This window comes from Gavia stellata, chromosome 16 (genome assembly GCF_030936135.1).
Source record: "Gavia stellata isolate bGavSte3 chromosome 16, bGavSte3.hap2, whole genome shotgun sequence".
NCBI classification, from domain to species: domain Eukaryota; kingdom Metazoa; phylum Chordata; class Aves; order Gaviiformes; family Gaviidae; genus Gavia; species Gavia stellata.
Window position 1 is genome coordinate 6930154 of NC_082609.1, and position 15638 is coordinate 6945791.

The following is a 15638-nucleotide window of genomic DNA, read 5'->3' on the forward strand; positions in this document are numbered from 1 at the left end:
CTGGCCTCATCCATATTGCTTACTGGGAACATGCCCTGGACCTTGTCATTCCCAGAACCATGGTGGGATTGTTGGGGTGATGCCAGTTAGTTCATGTGAGGGACAGTGCCAACAGCTTAGAAGTACAGACGTAAGGGCAGCGTCCCTGGCTCTGTGAGCCAAAGAAGGATGGTGGCAGTTGGTGATTTTTCTTTTTTTTTTTTAGTTTTCCTGCAAGTTTAGGAGAAATCAGGAAATGTGAAGGAAGACAGAGGCAGAAGCTGTTCACCATGGCTACTAAAAGAAAGGGTGGTGGTTTATCAGTGCTTGCTCAGAGATGCTCTGGGGATACAGGAACCTGCTCTGGAGAAGCAGGGTGAGGTGGGGAAGAGCAACCAGGCAGAACAGACCCCTAAAGTGCAGGTGCTTAATGCTGCCAACGTGGGCAGGTTGGGAAGTTGGGTCTTCCTTGGTCAGGCTTCAGCTTGACTGGAAGACTAGAAAGGAGTTAAAACCCCAGACTCTGCTTCCCTTGGAAAGGATAGGGAGCATTTTAGGTTTTTCAAGGACATCCAGCTCCCTCTAGAGGAACCTGTCCCTGCAGAGATGACAGTAGGGAAGCCTCAAAGAGGAGGAACCACCTCCAAGAAGACAGCTCAAAACCTCCCTGGAAACCAAGATGTTCCTCCCTAACAGCGACTGCCCAAAGTGGGCTCTTGGTGAAAAAAGACTGTATCTACCCCGGCATCTCATCCGTCATCCCCGGCAAATCCCACCGCACCCCCTGTTACAGGCTTTTCTCCAGCAGCAGCTGCTGGAGCAGCTTCACCCTCACATCCCACCTGAGGTCCACAGCTACAGGCAGCTCCAAAACCAGGCTGAAATCACATCTACGCTACAGCCCCCATTCAGAGCCCTGCTGTGACCTCCTCCTTCCTCATCCCTCTCATACTGATCCCCAAAAATATTACTAACAACCAGAGAGCCTGGGCATCAGGAGGTGGATGAGACACTTACCATGGCTGGCTTCAGAGTCAGCTCTGGAGAGGGAGAGAGAGAACTATGAAAGAGCTGAGTCCTTCCTTCAAAAATGAAAAAAACTTCAGCACTACGCGACTACAGGAAGAAAAACAGATCTGTAAAAACACCCAAACTCTACCTTAAAAGCTAATCCCCTCCCTGCAGGGATTTCCCTGCTTTGGGGCCATGTCTTGCAAGCCAGCACAGCTCCACGGTCAAACAGCACAGGTCCACGGAGGGCATGGGGATGCGCATTTGTACCCATGGAGAACCTGTGTGATTTGCCCCCAAAAAGGCATCTCCTACACACATTGCCAGCAAGCAACCATCGCACTGGTGGCACAGCGGGACACACCGAAACACCTCTCAAGGCCTGTTCATGCCCCAACAGCTTGGATTTCTACCCCTCCATCCAGCGGGATAATATTTTTGCAGTCTGCAAGGATGTGGCTGCATTTCGCACAGCAGCCGTCCCTGCCTCGACAAAGAGCAAAGCATTCAAAACCACAGAAAAGGCAAAATACACGCTCAGAATTTACATGGAGAAAACATTTCCTTTTTTTCCTTTTTTTTTCTTTTTTTTTCTTTTTTTTTATGTCCAAAACAAGTGGGTTTTTGTTCATTTGTTTTTCAACACACACACCGTCTAGAAAGTTAAACGCCATGCAGATGAAGAGAGTGCAGCTAGAAAGTCCCCCGGGGCAGCAGTGCTGCTGGAGTCTCACATCAAGAAGCAAAGAGGTTCCAGTTGGAAAAAAGAGAACAAGAAATGGAAGAATTGCCGGAAAAATACCCACCCTCGGACCTCTATCTGATGGCAAAGAGGCGAGACCAAAACTTCCTTTCCCGGCCATGTCTTCTGTCCTGAAATCCACATCCCGGTGGCTCCCCAGGAGCCACCGCCTGGGTTTGCCCTGCAGGAAGACCCGTGGGGTGCGGGAAGGTGCCCCGGGGAGGGGGTGCCCCTGGAGGTGGGTGCCCATAGCAGTGGGTGCCCCAGGGAGGCGGGTGCCTTCGCCTGCACAGTGCTGCGGGATGGGATGGTATGAGCCGCCGCGGCACGGGGCGGGGGCTGGCAGCCGCGGGACCCCTGGTAGGAGCATCGTGGCAGCACAACCCCTCTCCAAATGTAAACGCAATGAAAACCAGCAACGCCCCAAAATCCCCCCACCCTCCCCGCCCTAAACAGTTGAATGTTTCTAGTTATTACATAAAGATCCATTTCAGCAAATACTCAAAATCAAATTACGAAATACACGGTAGGTTGTTTTCTTTTCCCTATAAAAAGGCATGCGCTCAAAGTAGAAGACAGCTAAAGGCTTGTTTGTTTTCTTCGAAGCACGATCAGATTCTGCAGAGTTTTGTTACTTTATAAAGCTTGCATTCCTCGTCGTCGCTGGAAGGAGTCGTGTGGGCGATGGAGGTTTGTGCCCCGAATCGCTGGCCAGCTCGGCCACCCCTGTCCCAGCCGGGGAGCCGGGCGCAGGGGGAGCTTTGGGTGCTGCATGCGAGGGGCAGGGGTGGGTGCTTGGCAGAGCTGGGTGCTGGAGTAAAGGATCCAGGCTGGGTGGTGAGTGGGGAGGAGGGTGCGGGACCATGGCATGGCTGGGAGAGCCCCGGCTCCCGGCTGTGCCAACGCAGTGCCGGGAAGCAGTCGCCTTTCTCCTCCTCCCTTCTCCCAGCTTCGCCGGTCCCTGCTCCAAGGGGAGAAGGGAGGAAGGAGGGAGAGCATCCCTCTCGGCACGGCAGTCGCCCAGAGCCAGGGTGCAAACCTACTTGCCCTCTTGGGAAGGAGCCAGCCTACACTCCTGGGGAGGGAAAATAAATGGATAGCCTTTACTCACCCGTCCAAACACTGCCCTCCTCGCCCAAGGGCACATGGAAGCTGGACTTTGCAAAGGGTTTAAACTGCAGTTCCCTGGCCGAGGCTGCCAGGAAGCGGGAGCTTGGGTCGGGAGTGGGTGGGAGCCACGGTGGCAGATGGGGACCGCGATAGCAGCAAAGCAAAATCCACTGGCGCGCAGGGAGGGTGTTGCACAGAGCTACTCAAAACTGCCCCCCTGCTCTCCTCTTCCTTGGGGGGCTCCCAGCAGAGGTGGGGATGGAGGCAGATGACAAGTCCGAGCCCAATTCAGGAGACATGCCGGGTGGTGGGGGGTCCCAGCAACTCCATGCAGCCGAGGAGGGAGGCCTTTACCCCAGCACGCATCATCTCTCTGGCCAGATGCTCGGGTTTAGGTTCATGGTTTCTCTTTTCTTGGTTCATGCAGAGGAAGGGGGCCCAGCACCACGGCCCCGGCGGGGTGGGGAGGTTCGATGGGATGCTTGCGCGGCGCCGGCAGGGCCATTGCGTGTGTGCGGTGAGAAGCAAGGGGTTATTCCAGCGGGAACCAAGCAGCAGAGCCAACAGCCAAAGTCCCGTAGGTGAAGATGTTGGAGGAGGTCTCCCCTTGGTAGTCAGTCAGTGACAAACCCCACACGGGCAGGACCGCGCTTCAGCTGCAAAACACAAACCGGACAGAGAGGGAGTTCGCTTCGACCATCCCTTTGGCAGAGCATCCCTCTCCCCATCACCATCTCACGCCATCGGCCATCTCCTCCCCACTACAGATCCTCAGGGCAGGATCCTGACCATTTTACAGCCTCAACACTGCAAGGAGCCCACACCGTCCCCTCCATGCCCCCCTTGCCCCATCCCCAGAGCCTCACAGGGCTTACTGCGGTAGGACGGAGGGCGCGCCGGATCTGTGGAAGTGGACGATTTGCCATTTGCCATCCCGGCGGTGCCAGATGCGGGTCTCCTCGGACTGGGCGGTGCGGGGGATCCCTCCCGCGTCCACGTACTGCGTGATGCGGATGTAGGCGATGCAGGCGGACTCGTCTCCCATCAGGTGGATGTGGGGGTTCAGGATAGTCGTGTGCACAGGCTTGCTGTTTCGGGACCACACTGGAGAGGGAACAAGTACAGGCAGCTTTAGGCAGGGGAAGGAGTTTAGGTGGCTCTTGCTCAGGGTGGCAACAATGTGGGAAGGGGAGATGCTTGGGTTAAGCTCTCTGCTTGGAAGGGCTGAGTAAATGCTGCACGGGTGGGTTCAGGATGGGTCCACATAGGAAGCAGCTAACTAAACAACTCAACTGCATACAGCCCGGCCCCAGTTGACCTAACAGGCTTGATTCACCTCCTGCTGGGATCTTCCAGATCAGCCAGAGATGCTCCCAAAGCCACCCTTACCCTCCTCTCTCCAGCAAGCTGATGGAGGTCAGGACACAGCTGGGCCCATGGGAGGTGGGAAGGATCCCTCAGGAGGCAAGGGGACTGCTTACGGTTTTCGAAGTAGAATCGGTGGAAATCCAGGCCTTCCACGAGGTTGCCCAGAGCCTCCGGCTCAAAGGCAGTCATCCCAGGGTCGCACATCTTCCTGGGGAGGTGGGAAGGGGAGAGAAAAGGGAGAGGTTATCTCACTGCTTCTGGTGTGGGAGCCTGCAAAATCCAAATGGCTCCTGCTCGGGATGACCACCCCTCAGCCTGAGACCAAGGAGCTTCTGCACCAGTAAGCAATTCAAGCAGAAGTCTGACCTCGTCCCTGCACTCTGCCTGAAGCCCACCCCGCCTCACCTCCAGCCCACCAACTGCAGCCAGGACCCCAGCGAGGCAGGGTGAATTCTCCATCGGTCACCATCTCCAATTAAACCTCCCAGAACACTGCCATCTTCTTTGTAATAAAGAAAAACAGCAGGGAAAAACTCATGTTCTCTGCTCTGTATAAAAATATCCCTGCTGCGATTCTCCGAGGCAGGGATGAAGACCTGCACTCGCTCAGAAATCGCTAATTAAATCGGACTTGGACACAGAAGAAACGTACTCTGAGGAGCATCAGCTCAGCGAGTAGAAAGCAGTTAGGCTTCCAAGCAGCCTGTGTCGATCTGGATATAATGGATACCATGGATGCAATGTTCCTTCTTCCACCATAAATCACGTTTACAGTTATTCATATTTCTGCAAACCAGGAAATGGGCTCATCCATGATAATGAGACCAGAGAGATGTGGTCAGCTTAGTGTGAGAGAAGCACTAGGTTTGGAAAATGATGTCTCCTGCTTCGCTTGGATGGTTTCCATGCCCCCCCATCACGTCAACCCGGTCACCCTGCCCCGGGCAGCAGTAAAACCTCCTGGGACGTGTTGTCACAGCGAGAGCCCCTGCTCCGGGGGGCTGAGCCCCTGCCCCAGCCCAAATCCGCACCGGGCACACTCACGTGTAGGACTCAAAGTCGCCATTGCTTATTGCTTCGATCAGCTGCTCCGTGACTTTAATGATTTCTTGCTTTCGTACTGTTGGTTTAAAGAGAAAAAGAAAATATGAGGAGAAAACAAACCAAAAGTGCTGGCGTTGCAATATCGGTGAGGTATCTTTTTCTCATTAGAAACAGACAGCAGGACATTGGGGGCCATTGGAGAAAAGGCAGAAGAACCTGGGAGCGAGATGTGGGAAAGGGCTCTTCATCCCCGGAGAGGAAAGACCTCCAAAGTCAGGGTGAAACCGAAAAGCCCTGTATTTTCCTAAAGAGCAAAAGGGTTAATCACCGAGTGGTGAGCTGCCCTCGGCCCAAAAAGGTGGCATAGGCTGGTCTCGGCTGCAAAGTCTTGCTGGGCCAGGACTTTCTACCCCGTGAACTCAGAGCAGGGGCCAGCCAGGGCAGGCTGGACCAAGGATGCTCTCACCTCCCTCCGAGATGGGAGGAGAGGGTCTCGGGTGGGGGGCAGGACAGCTGGGTCATGTGGCCATCCACCCCGGGAGACACAAGGAGGGATCCCACGAAGGGCACGGCACTGTGCGGCTGCTGCTGGGGACCCCCGGCACTGCCGGCTCAGCTGGGAAGGGACCAGGCTGTGAAAGTGGGTTTGGCTCCCAGGGATGCGGGAGGAGCTGTCAGAGGTAACCCTGGGCTTATTAACGAGGCTTTGCTTCAAATGCAAATCGGCATCATGTCTGACTTGATTTTTTTTTGTATCGTGGCTAATGAAAGGAGAGGGAGCGCCTTCCTGAGAGTCCTTCGGGAAGGAGGAGAGGGATACCCATCACTTCCCGAGCACCACCTGCCTCCGCGTCAAGTCTCGGGGAGCCCTTCCCTGGAAGGACAAGTGCCCCATTAACTCTCACGTCAGGCCAAAGTCCATCTTGCTTTGTGCTGAGATCGCTTCGTCAAGAGACTTTACAAATTAGCACCAATAAATTATTTCCTGAGTTATTCTTAGAAAGCCGGCTCTGGCAGGCAGTCAGGAGGGAGGCAGGGATTTCCCCTGGAGGCTTTTCCCAAAGGGCCATTTATTTTGGAGGAGCGGGCAGCTGGGCTGCTATCCCTGCATATTTCTGCCATTTCCATGCCTGCTTTCAGGGAACATCCCTGTTTTTGGGAGCCCCCCATCCTTGCCAGAAGTGCCCCAGCTGCTCGTGGTAGCGACCCAGCAGTGAAACCACCTAAGGACTTAAAGCAACCTCTGAAGGGCCCCAAGGCAGCTCGATGGTGGTGGGTTTCGCCATAGCCAATATCTCATTAGGGGTGGCCAGACTAATGACCCCAGGGCACCCCTCCGAAACAGCTTGCCCGCCCTCCCAGATGCCCCCACCGGTACCTTTGGTGTCTTCGTCCTCGATGGTGGTGTTGGTGCTCTCCGACGATTCCTGAGCAAAGAACAGAAAGGAGACGGGGCGGTGAGAGGGGTCTTCTCCCCACGCCAGACGGAGCTCGTGTGTTCGACAGCCCCCCGAGTCCGACCCCACAGCGCTCGACTGTGCCGACGGACAGAAACCAAGGAAAACGCCAGCAGGTCCAACCCGTCCTCAACCACAGCTCTAGGGCAGTTCTGGCAGAGCCCTCCCTGACCTCCACTCCTTGTAGCCAAGGGCACAAGAGCTGGGCTTGGAGGGTCTTGTAGGAACGGTGCTGCCTTTCCTACCGACACCTGTGGGGACAGAGACAGGGCAGGTCCAGGGGAGGTTGGTGGGTTCCTAGGAGCGTTGCAGAAGGGGCAGGGAGAGGGGCTGTGCAGGGGTGGAAGACACCATGTTGACTGTACGATAAAGAGAGAGATGTACAAATTAAACAGCGAGGAGGAGCTGGGATGAGAAAGAGGGGACTGTGCAGGAGTGAGAGAGACCACACTGACCGCAGAGTAGGGAGAGAAATGTACAATAAAACAGAGTGCTTCCAAGACCCACATGGACCACCGAAGGCTGAGACACAGCTCTTTCAAGAAACAGCTGAGCACTACACAGATTTGGGGGGGAGGGGGGTACTGACCCCCCATCTCTCTCCAGGAGCCCCATCAAGGCGACTCTGCTAGCGGAGCTAGAGCAATGGCTCTGCTAGCTCTTCCCAGCAGAGCCTTGCTTATGTATTACCCATAATACCCCGATGTAGGTTGGCAAGGTGTCCCATGACCATACAGTCCCCGCAGAGGCATGGAAGGTGTTTCTCCAAGGCTCCTTGGACCGATGCAGCCTGCAGACCTGAGTCAGGAGAACTGGGAGAAACGGCATGAGAACCCATCAGCAAGAACCAGGGCTGGCTTCCCACCAGCTGGTGGCCAGCAAGTGCCTGCACCAACCCTGTTAATGGGGTTTGTGGGTGATACGGCTTTGAGGATGTTCCCTCCAACCCCGGTGTCCCTTCTTCCCTACCCCGAGGTAACTTCCAAAAATGGGGGAAGCTGGAACATGTGGAGAGGCCCAGCAATACTGGCATTGAGGAAGACGAAGGACACTCACCATTAACTGAACGCTGGAACTGGACTTTCTTTTCTGGAAAAACAAGGAGAAGAGATGGAACAGGAAGAGACACAGAGTGAGAAAGGCAGAGAGCAGCACGTGAGAGGCAGCAGCTCCTGAGCCACCCTTCGTGGTCCTCATGGAGGGGCAAAGAAAGGAGCGGGGTGGTGGGCAACCTGGTGCTCCTGAGGGACGTGCCGCTGGCTGCAGTGCTGGTGGTTCCATGCCAGCTCCCTCCCCGCGTTCCTGCTGGCACCTTTCTCTCCTGACCTGCCACAATCTCTGGTGTTGCTCATCCCAAGGACCTGGCTAGTCCAAAAGGGAGTCCCCTAGAAGTCAATGACCACTCTGGTGGCTTTGTGACCAGGCCAGCAAGCTCACAGGAACAGGAGTGGGATGCTGAAAACCTACGGCAGCTCCACCACCTGTACAGCCCTGTGCCCGATGTGAATGCCGTACTGATGTTTACAGACTCGGGAGCTGTTCTTGGTGCATCTGCCCGTGCTGCTGCCAAGTGTGGAGACGCTCAATTAGCTTTGGACCTAGACCAGTACTAAGCTGGCTGGTTTAAAGCCAACATGGCTATTGCTTCTCCACCCCACAAGGCAGACACACCATGTGGGAAGCTGTCCTGAGTACAGCTCCAGTGCTTCAAATCAGGACAAGTCTCCTCCAAAAAGAAGACCTTACACACGCACATATTCATCTCCATCCTGGACCACTACCACTAGGCTTTAAGGCTTTTGGGTTGGATGACCCCATAGCCACATTTCCACTTGCAATCCCAAACTACTTCTGGACTCTTCTTCTTTGCTGTGCTCTGCTTCCCATCTCCCTTTAATCTATCTAGGAGACAGGGGGATGTGCACGCTGGCCTCATGCCCCTTCTCCACCTCCAGCTACCAGGGGATGAATCCCAGCGGGCGACAGGGAACACCAGTGTGCAGGAATCAGAAGCTGCAGTGCCAAACACCAAAGTGTTTTACCAGCATATTTAACGAGGCACCGGCTCTGCCTGCCCTGCAAAGGGAAAAGCAGCACCCACAGTGCAAATCTCTTGGAGAAGTCCACGGAGCGACCCATTAGGGTGTGTGGGTGGGCTGCAGTGTAAAAACTGCTGATATCCCTCTCCCCTCATTGCTCTTTTCACATCCTAACTGGCTCCCACCAGCATCGTCACTGAGCTTCCCCCTCTGCCAGTGCAGCTCTCCCCTCCCTCGCTAGGTCCTACGTTAATCCTCGCCCCTCCTTCACCAAAACAACAGATGTCCTAAAGGGCAGACTGAGCTGCAGTATTTCGGAAGGAACCTCATGGGAAATGGAGCTGCCGGAGCTGGGCTGTCTGCAGGAAGGGCTGACAGCTTCTGCTACCCAAGGACATGAGACGGGGCAGTAAACTGCAGAAATTTCAGACGCAACAGAATGCAACACAAAGCAGTGACCGCGTCGAGTCTGGACATACAGTAACAGGATGCAACACGGGGCAGTGAGCTCATTAATTTAGGACGGGACAGGATGTGACATGGGGCAGTGATTTCATTAGTTTACAATGTGACGAGATGGGACACTACACAGGGCAGTGAAGGTATCATAGCTGCTGGGACCAGAAGACCTCCCACAGACCCCAGAGCAGGGGTCGAGGGGGATTTTTAGTCCTGTGAATGCTTTTAATAGGGGAGGAGTCTCCTTGGAAGAGCGAGTTTCGAGCCTTATGAGCCTGGGCTGGCACCATCCTGGTGCCAGAGGGCTGTGCGAGCAGGCTGGAGGGCAGCACCAGCTCCCTGATGCCCACCTGCATAGCTTGGGGCAGGAACGGCAGACGTGACTGCCTGGGACCTGCCTGCTCTCATGGGGACAGGCAGTCCAGCAGGTTTCTCCAAATGGGGACACAACTCTTCCGACAGTGAACCACACCACGTGGCCTGACTTACAGCCCTGCTCTGAGCAGGCAGGACCATTCCCTTCCCACCTTCCTACCCGCCCAAGGCAGGTTTCCAAGTTTCTGCCTCGCTTTTCCAGCAAGATGGAAAGAAATGAACACCACCCAGCGACACCCTGACATCTGCCAGCTGCCCACAGTGGGACATTAAAGCTTCGCCTGGAGCACCCAGCCTCCCTGTGCCGCCGTGAGCGGGTTATGCTGCGAGTGCCCCCAGGTTGAGCATGGGAATGAGAGGTGGGAATGGTAACGCTGAAGGTGGCCAACACAAGCAACTTGTTGGGAATGAGCTTGTGTCTACTTTGTCTTCTCCTCCTCTACCTTCCTGGCCATCTAGCCAGGCTGTCTCACCTCCACTTGTTGGAAAGGGGGCAATAAAAAAAGCAAACTCATTCTCCAGAGCTTATACGCCCTCTTGAGCTGAGTGTTGGCTGGTGGACTGCACTCAGGATGAAGCCTCACTCGCTGCTCCCCACTCACCAGCGAGGGGCTGAGGACTGGGGATACAGACCAGCCTCTCTGACCCCACTCTGAACCCAGACCCTCCTTGCTGAGTTTCAGTGATAGGCCAGAAGGCTGTTTACCCAAACTAGCTATTTTGCTATGACAGCAAGTTCTCCTTTTCCCAGGATAACATCTGCCCTCGAAGCTACTTTGAAGTCCAAGAAGGAGCATCATTAGGCAAGTTGGGCTGGCAAATGGTGTTCTACCACCACACCATCCTGGCAATGCTAGAGGTGAAATTCAAGGCTGACCCTTTCTGCTGGAAAATTAGATTCAGGACCGTGCCTGATGAAGCCTCTCCATCCACCAATCTCTCCTTTTACAGCTTAAAAATGCAGCTCATGATTGCTCTGACCTGTGCACCTGCAACTTGTACCAAGTCAGCTCTACCTGTGGTGTCACTTCTCAGGTGACTCCCAGAAGCAGCCAGGACCTCAGAGCAGCAAAGGACAGGCCAGCAGTGTCTGGCATATGGGTTACTGTGACTCCCATGGGACCTGTCCGCTCTGTGCCAGCACTGTTGTCCAAACCTAGCAATCCTGTTCTGGAAGCCACGTGATATACCCTGACACCATGGCCCAAAGCAATGTCCTCTCGTAGCAATGCAGGCCATCAGCTTCATGTTGCAGAAGAACACTGCATGGCCAGAATGGTCTGTTGTGGAGCTGAGCCCGAGTTTGGGGGGCTGTGCATGGTCTCAAGCCTTCCAGGCTTGTCCTATCCCAGCTGCTGGATCTGGAAGGAGTGGGAGAAAGACAAGCCATCCCTAGACCTCTGGCTCCACTGACCATTTGGACTGAGGAGGGAAGAGGCCAGCTGAGGGCTCTGCTGCTCCGAAACCCTGTGCCACTCACAGGACAACAGCTGGGTCCCTACGAAAGGGCCCGAGGAAGGAGAGCAGCCGTGCTGCAGTCGGGCTCCCAAAGCCCTGCTGACAGCTTGCACCCCTGCCCTGCGATGGGGGATGTGATCACGCTCGCTCTCCCCTGCTGAGTGATCACTTGTATTCATGAAGGTAACAGGTAAGGAGAGAAAGACCTTCACATGGACCATTCCTTCCTGCAGGAGGAGTTTGACAGAGCTCGCTAACCACCACGTCTCCCTATCATCAGAAGCTGTTCGGCAGCAGGATTTTGCTGCCTCCAGGAGCCACCTTGTCCTGGAGAAGAGCTGTGACCCCACCTTGGAGGGGCAGGCGAACCTGAGGGCTGTGCAGCCCAAGAAACAACGTCCACCCAGCACTGGCTTGTTTTTAAAGCATCACCAAGCCATTTGCTCTGTCAAGCATCACCAAGTTCCTTTGTTCTCTCTGCACTGGGCACAGAGGGCTGGCAGTGCTGCCGAGAGGGTTAAAGGCACCCGTGTGCCACCCAGCAGCACACCAGCCCTTGGGGACGGGGTGGGACAGGAGTTGGGGGGCAAGCCCAGCCACACCAGCCGCAGCGGGAAGTACGCCGGGGTGAGCAGGAGATGCAGCTGCCCATCTCGCTGGACGGCTGCTTCCAGGCTGAAGCCGTGGCTCTGGGCTGCAAAGCTGCTTCCCCCTGTCCCCTCTCCTGGTCCAGCCTCTGCCTCTCCCCCTCCCCGGGGGCAGCAAGGAGCAAGCGCATTTCGCAGGCAATGAAACAGCAGCGAATTCCCGCCGCTCACCCCTCCGACACCAGCCCGCTCCCCTTGCTCACCGCGCTGCAAAGCCTCCTGTGCACTGCCTGTCCTGGCAGGAGCTGAGCCAGCGGCACGGGGACACACCGGGACAGCCGGGCCAACAGCTGCCCTTTAAAGCACAGGGTATTGTGGGGAGCACCGGAATGGCACGGAGACCCCCACTGCTACCCCAGCAGTGGAGGGGCAGTCAGGAGAGGGTGGCGGGCGGGGGGGGCTTACCTTCACGCCATCATTCTTCTTGTTGCCACCGCTTTTGCCTCCTGGAGAGAGGAGGAAGGAGGTTAGGAGAGCCAGGCAGGGCACCAAGACCAGGAGGCCGAGGATCAGTAGCATGGTGCCAGGCGGCAGAGCAGCAGGACCCCGCGGGACCAGCCAGTGGGTTTCGTCCTCTCTCCAGCAACCCCCAGTGCAAACCCCGGGAGCTCAGGGGCGACCTTGCTGGCACCGTCCCGTCCTACCCCGGTGGCTCTCGGTCAGGGGCATGACCCGTCTCCTAACGTCACGCCGAGTCCTCAGGGTGGCTCGGAGGGGGCCAGCGGGGCCGTCCGGCGGCAGGCGGGCTCCGGCTGGGGGGGTGCTGGCGACTGAGCCTGGTGCAGCGCAGTGGAATGGGCTGCCCGCCTGCCGCCCTCTAATTTTAGCCCCATGCTGCTGGGATCATGTGCTGCCGGCCTGCCGGCCCGACAGCTGCAGCCCACATTTTGACAATGATGAAAAGCAGACGCCTTCCCCAGTGCCCACCTACCGCTGCCGGCACTGCCCCAGCCCCCCAAGCTGCTCAAGCCACCCCACTCCCCCCATAACCCCAGAGCAGGGTGGGATCGATGGGGCTCAGCCCCACGTGGGACCCCATCGCCTGCCGGCCCCGCTGTGCTCCCGGGCAGGGGGGACATGCGAGCCCCTGGGCTGCGTGTGGGACGGGCAGCGCTTCAAGAGATGCTTTTGAATTTCCTGCCCTTTGATGCTTCGTGTCCGCCACGTCTCCCGGCGTGGGGCCTGACACCAGATCCCCCCAGCTGTTGGGACTCCTCCAGCCCCGCCACATGCTGCCCACAAGTGCTAAATGTGTCAGCACGATCCCCCCACGACAAATGCAGATACCAACCCCGGCCGTGGCCCTCTCCGCTGGCACCTGGCTGGGCCAGCAGCCCCCATCTCCCCCTGCCCACCTGCTACACCTGACTGCTGAGGTGCCTCAGTGAAGCACCCCAAAACACCCATCTAACACCAAACAGCTGCCACCAGCCCACTCAGCTGGTGTGCCGGGCTTAGCTGGCTTGTCCCACCTCTGGCGGGGCCATCCCCAGTGCTGGGGAGGGCTGGAGGTGACAGCGAGCAGACGAGCTCTGCAGTCACCCATCTCCTTTTTGGTTCTGTGCCTGGGAATCAACGGGACCCGCTGATCCCTGCCTGTGAAATCCCAGCTGCATGGCTTGCTCTGAGGCAGCAGGGTGTCCCCAGAAGGGACAGCTCTCAGCAAGGGCACAGGGGCAGGGGGGCTTGTGGCTGCACCGAGACCTCTCCCGGTGCACAAGGCTGGGCTGCCGTGCTCTGTCCCTGCTCCTGTGTCTCCATGTAGCCCTTGGGATGTAGGGAGGCAGGAGGAGAGCAGGGTGCCCTGCAGGATCAGTATCCTCCTGCCTGGGGAGGGACCCGAGGGACCCTGCTGCCATCTGGCTGCAGTGGCACCCAGGGACCTTTCCGACACTTTCCCGGTGCAGAGGATGCTCTCCCTGAGCCACAAACATCTCCAGGAGGGCAGAAAACCAGCTGCCTTGAGCCCTGGCTGCCCCCAGCACCCACATCCCCACCCTGGCATGATCCAGGTGGGTGAGCACATACAAACCCCAAAAACCTAAACCTCTGGGGACCGCTGCACCTCAGCCAGGCACCTTTTCTCTTGTATCCTAAGCCAGCAGCCAACCTGGGGGTGCCAGGTGACCTGGCCCAGACCACCACCTAATGCCACACATCCCCAGAGGCACCAGACTGCAAACTTAGATCCCCCATGAGACCTGGGGGCGAAGCCAACTCTCCAGGGACCCTGTGGGTTTGCCCTGGGCACCCTGTAAGGCAAGAAGACGAGCCCCGGAGACAGCACCTACCGGAGAAGTTCCTGGTGGCCAGCATGGTGGTGAGGATGGCTCCCTGAAAGACACAGAAGGCAGAAGGAAAGGGCATGCTGGGCCCCGGCCCCCCACATCCCTGCCACTCCCCCCAGCCCTTGGGGAGGAAAGCCCTGCATGTCACCTGTCCCCCGGCCACCTCGCTGGAAGGAAACTGGCCCACGGACTGATACTCTCCTCCTGTCATCAAAAGCAGCCCTTGGTACCCAACGCCATATCCCCAGCACCAGGGCATTGGGTTGCATTCTCCGAAACTGCCTTCTCTCCAAGATTAAAGGGATATTAAATATCAGCCTTGTTCTACCCTGCCCTAGATGTAGCACGACTCCGCTGACCGGGGCCGGCAGCTGGCGGTGAGGGGAGCCTCCGGGACCGGAACCAGATTTAATTGCAATTAAAGCCGTGCCAGCTAAGAGCAGCAGGGCAGGGATTTTTCATGGGAGTCACGCAAAGATCACCACTGCAAAACAACATTCATAAAAATGCTTCCCCTTTTCCAGCTGACTCTACTAACTAGTTGCTCAGCGTATAATGAGATTACTTTGGACTAATTGCTTACAGTAATGGATTACTATTTTGAAGTGTATGCCTGAACTAATTTGATTACTTGTCTAGCTGAAAAGTAATAATAGTTTATAACCAGTCTCTTTTCTTGATAATCTTGTTAGTAGCCTGCAGCTGTACTGCTCTGTGCCACATCGCGTTCAGGCCTGGAGCGCTGATGGCTCTGACTGCGGTACAGATCAGCGCCGTCCCATTCTGTGTCACCGGCTCTGGAGGAGGCATTGTGATTTCCAGAGCCTGTTCCCAGCGCCATGCTGCTGGCTGGGGCTGAGCAGCACCCGGGAGATGGGTGCTTCAGGGAGCTGCTCCAGCCCAAGGGTGAAGCCTGGGGGGGTGGTGATTTCAGAGGGTGTCCAGGCTGCAGCACACCAAGCACACTGCAGCAGCCGAGAGGGAAAGCCTGTGGGGCTGCTGGTGGGGGTGAGCCAGAGCCTTTTGCCCGTCTGGGGATCACTTTGTTCTCCGGCTGCAACGGTGGCTTGGACATCAGGCAAAGGGGTCTCACTGTGCCTCTCAGATCCACGTCCTGCTCCGAAGAGGAGCTTTCTTGACGCTGACTCCAGTGGGAAAGTCCTTGCTCCAGTGTCCAGGGCAGCTGTGTGACTCAGTGCTTTCCTTCACCATGGCTTCTCTCCGAGCACTCGGGAACCCCAGCCAGATGCAGCCACCACTCCATCTCTTTTCCCTTCTTCACAACGGGCATCCCCAAATGTCATCATCCCCATAACCCTAACGCAGAGACACCACCCTTTCCTTTCCCACTCAGAATAAACCCCCAATTGACCTCATCATGCATTTTGCAGCCAGCTTGGAGAGTATGAGAGTTACCTTCAGCTTCCTCCGGGCATTGAACTTCTTCAGACAGTCCACCGTCTCCTGCCTGTGCATGCATGATGCCACGGTGGCACGGTGCTGGGAGGAGAGAGACCCAGGTCAGAGCAGGCGCCAAGGGGAAAGGGGGTCCCCCAGTCCCGCTCTCACATGCATGCACACATGTGCGGTCTCCTGTGGCCAAGACATGGGCCAGAGCTGCCTGCAGCAGCAGCAGCAGCTAAAACTTTAATAGGCAGCGG

The 15638-nt window shown here is 56.7% G+C and overlaps 1 protein-coding gene across 1 annotated transcript in view; it reads right to left on the reverse strand.

Annotated features, from left to right (window-relative positions):
- Positions 1 to 2193: 2193 nt before the first annotated feature.
- Positions 2194 to 15638, reverse strand: part of CAMK2A (calcium/calmodulin dependent protein kinase II alpha) — a 32982-nt gene continuing 19537 nt past the window's right edge. Inside the window, exons 11-19 of the mRNA XM_059825651.1 lie at positions 15394 to 15477; positions 13981 to 14023; positions 12095 to 12135; positions 7768 to 7800; positions 6633 to 6681; positions 5255 to 5330; positions 4324 to 4418; positions 3718 to 3946; positions 2194 to 3498 (exon numbers count right to left, since the gene is read on the reverse strand). Coding sequence (XP_059681634.1) covers positions 3495 to 3498; positions 3718 to 3946; positions 4324 to 4418; positions 5255 to 5330; positions 6633 to 6681; positions 7768 to 7800; positions 12095 to 12135; positions 13981 to 14023; positions 15394 to 15477 — 654 coding nt within the window. The 3' untranslated portion in view covers positions 2194 to 3494. The remainder of the gene's footprint in view (positions 3499 to 3717; positions 3947 to 4323; positions 4419 to 5254; positions 5331 to 6632; positions 6682 to 7767; positions 7801 to 12094; positions 12136 to 13980; positions 14024 to 15393; positions 15478 to 15638) is intronic.